General features: G+C 43.5%; 1 protein-coding gene across 1 annotated transcript in view; it reads right to left on the minus strand.

Annotated features, from left to right (window-relative positions):
- The window catches only part of LOC125483322 (gamma-aminobutyric acid receptor subunit gamma-3), a 548,041-nt gene that overhangs the window by 301,723 nt on the left and 237,775 nt on the right, over positions 1–8,543 (minus strand). Inside the window, exon 7 of the mRNA XM_048598107.1 lies at positions 995–1,027. Coding sequence (XP_048454064.1) covers positions 995–1,027 — 33 coding nt within the window. The remainder of the gene's footprint in view (positions 1–994; positions 1,028–8,543) is intronic.

Genomic DNA, 8,543 nt, shown 5'->3' on the forward strand with positions numbered 1-8,543 from the left:
CCCACAGAGGCAAACAAACAGTTAGACAAACAATGGAATGGATAATGATCAGCCTGGGAGAATGAATAGCTGCTAATGGGGACTATTAGTGGCTAACAATGGTCTGTGTGTAATAGCAGACGATGTGAATACAAGGCCTGGTATGTAGAGGTTGGAGGAATGAAATGGGAGAAGGTGTGCCAGCCCTAAAATTGTTGAACTCACTATTGAGTCCAGAAGGCTGTAGGATTCCCAAGTGGAAAATGAGATGCTATTCTTCCAACTTGCCTGAGACAGGAATGTTGGCCAGGGAACAGGGTGGTGTGTTGAAGTGTCAGTTGCCCATGTCTCCCATATCCTAGACTCAGACCCCACCATACCTTGTGTTCCCACATTTACCGTGGCTAATCCACTGAGCGTATACATCCCTGAACCCTCCGGACAATTTCAGCATAGCCAAAAACCGAGCCTGCACAGCTTTGGATTGTGGGAGGAAACCAGAGTATCCAGAAGGAAGTCACACAGACACAGGGGGAACATACAGTCACTCACCTAAGGCTGGAAAGGAACCCAGGATCCTGGTGCTGTAAGACAGCAGTGCTAACCAATGAGCCAGTGTGCTGCCACATCAGAACAGATGTGATGGAGATGGAGAAACTGAGGAGTCCTGACAGGAAGCAGGGTGTGTGGATGCATAATCCAGGAAACTGTGCGAATCGGTGGGGTTTGTCGTGGAAACCCCACTAAAACTCCACACCCATTTAAAGCCACCAACTCTCACAGTTACCTGAACGATACATATCATACCAACATAGCCAACCCATTTTCACTTACTCATGGTCCCCATTATCAGCTTTACTCCTTCCCTGGCTTACTAGGAACCATTCCTTTGTTTGCCTAAACTCCTTGCTCTCTCTCTCTGCTTCTATCTCCACCTATCCACTCACCCTATCTCAACTGCCCATCCCCCACCCCCCCCACACCCCCAACTCCCTGTCTTCAGTGTATATTCCACCTTTTCCAAGCAACTATCAGTTGTGAAGATGGGCTACTGGGCTTTAAACATTAACTGTTTTTCTCTCTCCACAGATGCTGTCAGACCTGCTCAGTTTCTCCAGAGTTCTCTCTTTCTGTTCCTGTTTCTTTTTCCTCCGATTAACCCTTCAGTTAAACAGCCCATCTGCTGCCCATAATTGGGAAGTTGTGTCCATACTAGGTGAAAGGAAAGTGCTGTAAAAATTTCAATGTGTGACTACTACACCTGCGAGGAGGAAGGTTGGAGGGGTGGTGGTGATTTCCAGGACCTGGAAAATGACCTGACTCCTGTTTCCCCACGACCAATGTAAAAATTTAGTCAAATATGTGTAAAACACATTATCATGGCATGGGTATCCATCCCATTCAGGTTCTTGAGTAGCTTGGGTTGTGGATGCTGTGACTGGTTGGCTCATCGAACTGGTTCGTTAGTTCGCAGACATTTTGTTACCATGCTGGGTAACATCGTCAGTGCAGCCTCCGATGAAGCGCCGTTGTGTTTTCCCGCCTGGTATTTAAACTCTGGGGTCCATTGGAATTGGTTACCTCATTTCCAGTTTTCCCACTCCATTGAAACTAAGAAAATCTCATGTCTCCCTAAGTGAATCCAATTAAAACTTGGGAATACAAAACTCTTTCCTGTCAAGTTTAAGACAGTAATATAATTCTTTCCTGTTGCATTTGTCTGGTCCTGAAATAGCCAAAGAAGTACCTTCTTCTAAACATCAATATCTACAAAATCTGTATCTATATCTTACACTCCATATACAGTCCAAATCAGAAATTTGGACTGTCCCTTCTCTGATATTTTACAGGTTGAAAACCAGGTTCTCCCACAATTTGTCAGGAGTTCCTGATCACATTTCTCAAATGTTTTAAAGGAAACAAATCCTTCTAACGTGAAGTCTGTCTGAGGCAACTTAATCTTGTACACATTTGTTCTCCAGTTCTGTGCCTTGCTGATAAAGGTTGCACATTGACTTTCAGTCTTGCTGACAGTGATTTTGAATTGGCTCGCCAACTTTTACTGAATGTTTGCTTTTCCCTTTCCCCAACCTTGCCAATGCGTTATGCCTTTATGCATTCATTCAATCAAAGAACCATTAGCTGTTCCATTTTCCACGCATTCATTGATCCAGATATCATAAGGCTGCTATCAATCTTTCTCCTACTTATCACGTACTCCTACTGATTTGTGTTATCAGTAAGGCTATTGATGTGCAACTTTCCCACAGAAATGTTAGAAATCAAAGAATGTGATCCTATTAATGATGTCTGAAAAAGGATTCAGTTAAAAACCATATTCTTGACTAAATATAGCATTATCAGTACAATCTTGTTATGCTCTATTGCCATAAGCAATGAGGAGAACAAGGACTTATATCATTTTATTCATGCTCTATATTTATCTCTAGAAATCCACAGTTAAAGATTTTAAGCAGAATCTTAAAGAAGAAATAGGGTTAGGTTTAGTGGAAGTGAAAAGACCTATAAGGTTCGGAGTGGTTATTCCAGAGCTCATGTGATTGAAGACATATCTGTTTTATTCATTCGTGGGACATGGGTTTTGCTTGCAAGGCTAGGATTCATTGTCCATCCCTAGTTGGTCTTGAACAGAGTGGCTAGCTAGGCCATCATAGAAGCTGGTTAAGAGACAACCACATTGTGGTGAGGCTAAAGCGCATCATCAGTGAGTTCGACGGGTTTTACAACAACCAATGATCGTTGCCATGGTCACCATTACTGAGGCTAGCTTTCATTTCCAGAATTTCTGAATTGAATTTAAATTCCACAAGCTTCCACTTCCTTACAGTATTAGCCTGGATGTCTGGATCACCAGCCTAGCCCAGTGACATTACTACTAATCTCACCCTCTCCTTATCAGCCTATGGAAAGGAGAATACAAAAAAATGGTAGACTCCAAGGAATGATACATCAGCAGGATTTGAGAGCTGGAGGAGGACATATCAACAGATTTAAACTCAATTTTAAACTTAATGCACTGGGTGACCAGTTGCCACCGTGGGACAGAGATAACAAAGGGCATGATTTGATACGAATAGAATATGGGTGCATATTTTTGAACGAGCTGAGATGCATGCAGAATAGTCAGAAGAACACTGAATGATGGATATAGCAAAGAAATGGTGAAGGTTTCAATGCATAAGACTCATAACTCATTCAAAAGAAAGTAATTGTTCTCTATCCCTTATGACAGGGGTGTTTAAGGGGCTTTTAGATAAGCATATGAATGTGCAAGGGATTGAGCGATATGGACCAAAGGCAGGCAGAAGAGATTAGTTTAATTTGGTGTCATGTTTGGCACAACATTGTGGGCCAAAGGCCCATTCTTTACTGTGTGGTTCTTTTGCTCCATGTTCTCTGTGCTGTGTCTGCTAGTGCACATGACAGTAACCTGGTCAGCGAAAGGTGGCTAAAGAAAACTCAGATTATTTTTGATTTTAGTTTCACAGGATCATCTGAATGAAAATATCAAAGATGCCCAGTTGCTTCTTCTGCTCCAAGTTTAGCATCGTCAGAAAGTTTCACCAGTTTGCTGCATCTAAATTATTTATGGGGGTTGCAGTGCTGATTAGGGATCACATCACAGCTGCACTGACGGAGGACACATCGAAGGGATCTTGCAGTGAGGCATTACAGGTGGAGCTCAAGAATAGGAAGGGTGAAATCACAATTTTGGGAGTTTTCTATTGACCTCCCAACAGCCCACAGGAGACAGAGGAGCAGATACGTAGTCAGGTACTGGAAAGGTGTGAAAAAAGTAGGGTAGTTGTGGTGAGTGACTTCAACTTTTCTCTTATTGACCAGGACTCCCTTAGAGCCAGGGGCTCAGATGGACTGCAATTTGTTAGATGTGTCCAGGAGGGCTTTTTGAGACATTACGTTAACAATCCAACCAGATCCATACTAGACTTGGTATTAGGGAATGAGCCAGGGCAGGTGATTGATTTTTCAGTAAGAGAGCATTTTGGGCTCAGTGATCATAACTGCATAAGATTTTGAGTAGTCATAGAATCCCTACAGTGTGGAAACAGGTCCTTCGGCCCAACAAGTCCACACCAAACCACAGAGCATCCCACCCGGACCCATCCCCCTATAACCCACCTAATCTACACATCCCTGAACACTACAGGCAATTCAGTATGGCCAATCCACCTAACCTGCACATCTTTGGACTCTGGGATGAAACCAGAGCACCCAGAGGAAACCTGCACAGACACAGGGAGAATGTGCAAACTCCACACAGACAGTCACCCGAGAGTGGAATCGAAGCCAGGTCCCTGGTGTTGTGAGGCAGCAGTGCTAACCACTGAGCCACCATGCCACCTGCTGAAATGCAGCAAACACACACTGCCGTGACTCAGACTCGAGCCGAGGTCGCTGCGGCCACAGCACAGGCTACTAACCACTATACGATGACGGCACCACACAGAGAAGCACTAGTCATGGACAGAATAGTCATGGACAAGGACAAGAGTTGCCCTCGGGTGAGAGTGGGTAAGGGCCAATTACATCAAAATTAGACAGGAACTGGGGAATGTGGATTGGGAGCAGTTATTTGAGGGCAAATCTATGTCTGGCATGTGGGAGGCTGTTAAAAGCCAGTTGATTAAAGTGTAGGACATGCCTGCAAAACTGAAGGATAGTAATGACAGGATTCAGGAACCATGGTTGACAAGGGAGATTGGAAGATTAGTCAAAAGGAAAAAGGAAGTATACAACAGGTCCGTCCCTGGACTGACCTATCCCCTTCCTAACTCCCTACCTACACTCACCTTTCCTGGCTCCATCCCCGCCTCTTCGACCTGTTTGTTTCCTCTCCACCTATCCTCTCCTCTATCCCTCTTCTATCCGCCTCCCACTCTCTCCCTATTTATTTCAAAACCCCCTTCCCCTCCCCCTTTTCTGATGAAGGGTCTAGGCCCGAAACGTCAGCCTCTCTGCTCCTATGATGCTGCTTGGCCTGCTGTGTTCATCCAGCCCTGCACCTTGTTGTCTCGGATTCTCCAGCATCTGCAGTTCCTACTATCTCTGATACAACAGGTCTAGGCAGCTACAAACTGACAAAGCCTTTGAGGAGAATAGAGAAATTAAGAAGGAACTTAAACGTGGAATTAGGAAGGCTAACAGGCGCCATGAAATGTCTTTAGCAAACAGGGTCAAGGAGAATCCTGAGGCTTTTTATGCATATATTAGAAGAAAGAGGGCATCAAGGGAAAGAGTAGGCCCACTCAAGGATAAAGGAGGGAAATTCTGCATGGAGTCACAGGAAGTGGGAGAGATATTCACCGAGCAGAAGGACATAACTGATGTTGAGGTCAGGGATGAGTGTGTGAGTACTCTAGGGCATGTCAATATATTGGAAGAGGAAGTTTTGGGTGTCCTAAATTGCATTAAGGTAGACAAGTCCCCAGGGCCAGATGGGATCTATCCAGGAAATCTTTTCTGAAGAAGGGTCCCGACCCGAAACGTCAGCTTTCCTGCTCCTCTGATGCTGCCTGGCCTGCTGTGTTCCTCCTGCTCCACACTGTGTACTTACTGTTAACAACATTGTTTTGCATTAGAACAACTCAAACTGAAGTAGAACACTACTTAGGCACCCCTCAATCGATCCAGGAACAATCTCTTACAATCAGATATAGATTAAATCTATGAGAGATTTTTTTTGTTAAGCACAGGTATTAAGGGAAATGGCCAAAGTCAAGTACATAGAGGGAGGTCACAGATCAGCCAGGATCTCATTGACTGGCAGATCAGGCTCAATGGCCTACTCCTGTTCCTATGTTTCTATGTTTTTATGTTCCATTGTAGATGGGCAGAGCTTATCTTGTGATGTCAATTAACACTTTCAGGTGCCTGAAGCAACATTTGCCACACCAATTCTTTATGGTGTCAAATTGGTAAGGATGAGGTCAAATGTTTTTCCCTCTTGTTGGTTCCATCACTACCTGCCACGGACCCAATCCAGCAGCTATGTCCCTCAGAACCCAACCAGCTCACTGAGTTGTGCTGCTGCCGAGCCACTCTTGGTGGTGGGCATTGAAATCCCCCACCCAGAGTACATTTTGCACCTTTTCCACGCTTAGTACTTCATCCAAGTGTTGTTCAATATGGAGGAGTACTGATTCACCAGCTGAGGGAGGATGGTACATTGTAACGAGCAGGAAGTTTCCTTCCCCATGTTTAACCTGAAGCCACGAGACCTCATGGGGTCCACAGCAAATGTTGAGACCTTCCAGAGCAACTCCTCCTGTCTGTATATCACTGTTCTGCCACTTCTTCAGGATCTGTCGTGCCGGTTGGACAGGGCATATGCAGAAATGCTGATGGTGGTGTCTGGGACACTGTCTGTAAAGTATGATTTCATGAGTATGACTATGTCAGGCTGTTGTTTGACTCGTCTGTAAGACAGCTCTCTCAGTTTTGGCACTAGCCCCCAGTTATGAAGAAGACTTTGCAGGGTCAACAGGGCAGTTTCTGCCGTTGTCTTTTCCAGTGCTTAGGTCAATGCCTGGTGGTCCTTCCATTTTCATTTTTTTGTTGAGACTTTGTAACAATTGATACAACTGTACTAGCTTTCTAGGTCATTTCAGAGGTCAGTTGAGAGTCAACCACATCGACATGGGTCTGGAGTCACATGTGGGCCAGACCAGGTGAGGATGGCAGATTTCTTTCCCTGAAGGGCGTTAGTGAACCAGATGGGTTTTTCTGATAATCAACAATGGCTTCAAAGTCAACAGTGCATTCTTAGTTCCATACTTTTTTAAAAATTGAATTCAAATTCCACCATGTGTCATGGCGGGATTCAAATGTGGGTCTCTAAAACATTAGTTGAACTTCTGGATTAATAGTATCGTAATAATGCCACCGGGCCATCATCTCCCCTTGAATAGTCTTGAAAGCCACTCAATTCAACTGCAATTAGGGATGCACAACAAATTCTGGCCTTGCCACGAACACTCACCTCCTGTGACAGACTTTTTCAAACAAAAATCATGTTTCTCTGATTTAGTTGCTTGCATTGGTAAACATCTTCCAACTGGTGCAGTAAACGATACATCAAATGCATAAGCCGACTGAGTTAGGGATTAAAATATGTCTGCAGATCTTACGTACAGAATTGAGATTGCATGGCTTTAGTGAGTTTTAAATTGAATGTGGCTGGAAATCAATCAGTGAGCAGGATAACAATCAATGAATAGCAAAAAGGAGCGAGAACTTTTGCTCTTTCGTATATATTTGATTCGCTGCGATTTTATATCTGCTCATCAGCATATGGTAGCTTATTAAATATTAGTGGCTTAACATAACAATTTTTCCTTACAGCCAAGGGACTAGAGTGAATCAAAGGAAGACCTGAATACTTCAATTTTAGATGGAAAGTATGAAGGTTGCAGCAGTGACCAACTATCTAGCACAAAAGAGTGAATTAATGATTTATTTGGAGTCTGATATGCTTTTTATCCAGCCTGATAAGGTTTGCTCTTAGCTGTGTTCCTGTATTGTACTTATCTTCTCTGAATAAATAAGTCTCCCATTGTTCAGGTGTCTGCAGATTGAGCTGCACTGTGTAATGTCAAAAGCACAACACAAAAGCCTCAGACACTGTGGCCCTAAAATTGTTGGGTGCCACCAGGCTGAACAGCGACGAACAGCAAATTATATTCATTGTGAAAGTTAAAAAAAAGTGACAATTTATCTGGCACATTGGCAACTCATCCAAGGTTATTAGCAAAGCATGATGCTGCCCGTAAAACTATGGTTAAGCAATATTACAAATAGGCAGTGTGACATCGGTAATGATGTATTATTCTGGAAATATTTCATATTCTATTTATATTTTTTGTTATTGCAAAACTGCAGAGCCATCTATTTCCCATTTCTGAGACAGTAGGCTCTACACCTTGTTATCCCTATTTCCCATTTCTACAGGTATCTGATAAGCTCCTGACTTTCAGTAAATTACAATGCTTTTTCAAGAGGAAATCAATAACTGGACAGGAGATAGTGGCTACATTGGTTTGATTTTTACATCTGGGCTTAATTGCCAGAAAATCCTCATTCAGTTGGCATTTTGCTGGAATGCATCAACCATCCTTACCATTCCTTATTCAAACTAATTATCTACCCTTATCTCACACTTTAAGTATTCCGTTTATTACCATATCACATGCTCTGGGTCATTTATCATTTGTTAAATCATTTATTGACACATGTATTTGATATAAAGTACAGTGAAAAGTGTGTATCGTCGCTGTTCACATTAATTTAAAGTAAAACAAAAATAAACAAAGATAAATCAAGGAGAGTCCAACTTTTCCTTCTCCGCTGCTATAATCCTGCTTTGGTCTACAGCAGCCCAAACCATGCTGCTCCCAGAGTCCCCACTCTGGTCTACAGCAGCCCACACCATGCTGCTGCTAGGGTCCCTGCTCTGGTCTACACCAGTCCACACCATGCTGCTCCCAGAGTCCCCGCTCTGGTCTACACCAGCCCACACCATGCTG

Source organism: Rhincodon typus, chromosome 6 (assembly GCF_021869965.1).
Source record: "Rhincodon typus isolate 14 chromosome 6, sRhiTyp1.1, whole genome shotgun sequence".
NCBI lineage: Eukaryota > Metazoa > Chordata > Chondrichthyes > Orectolobiformes > Rhincodontidae > Rhincodon > Rhincodon typus.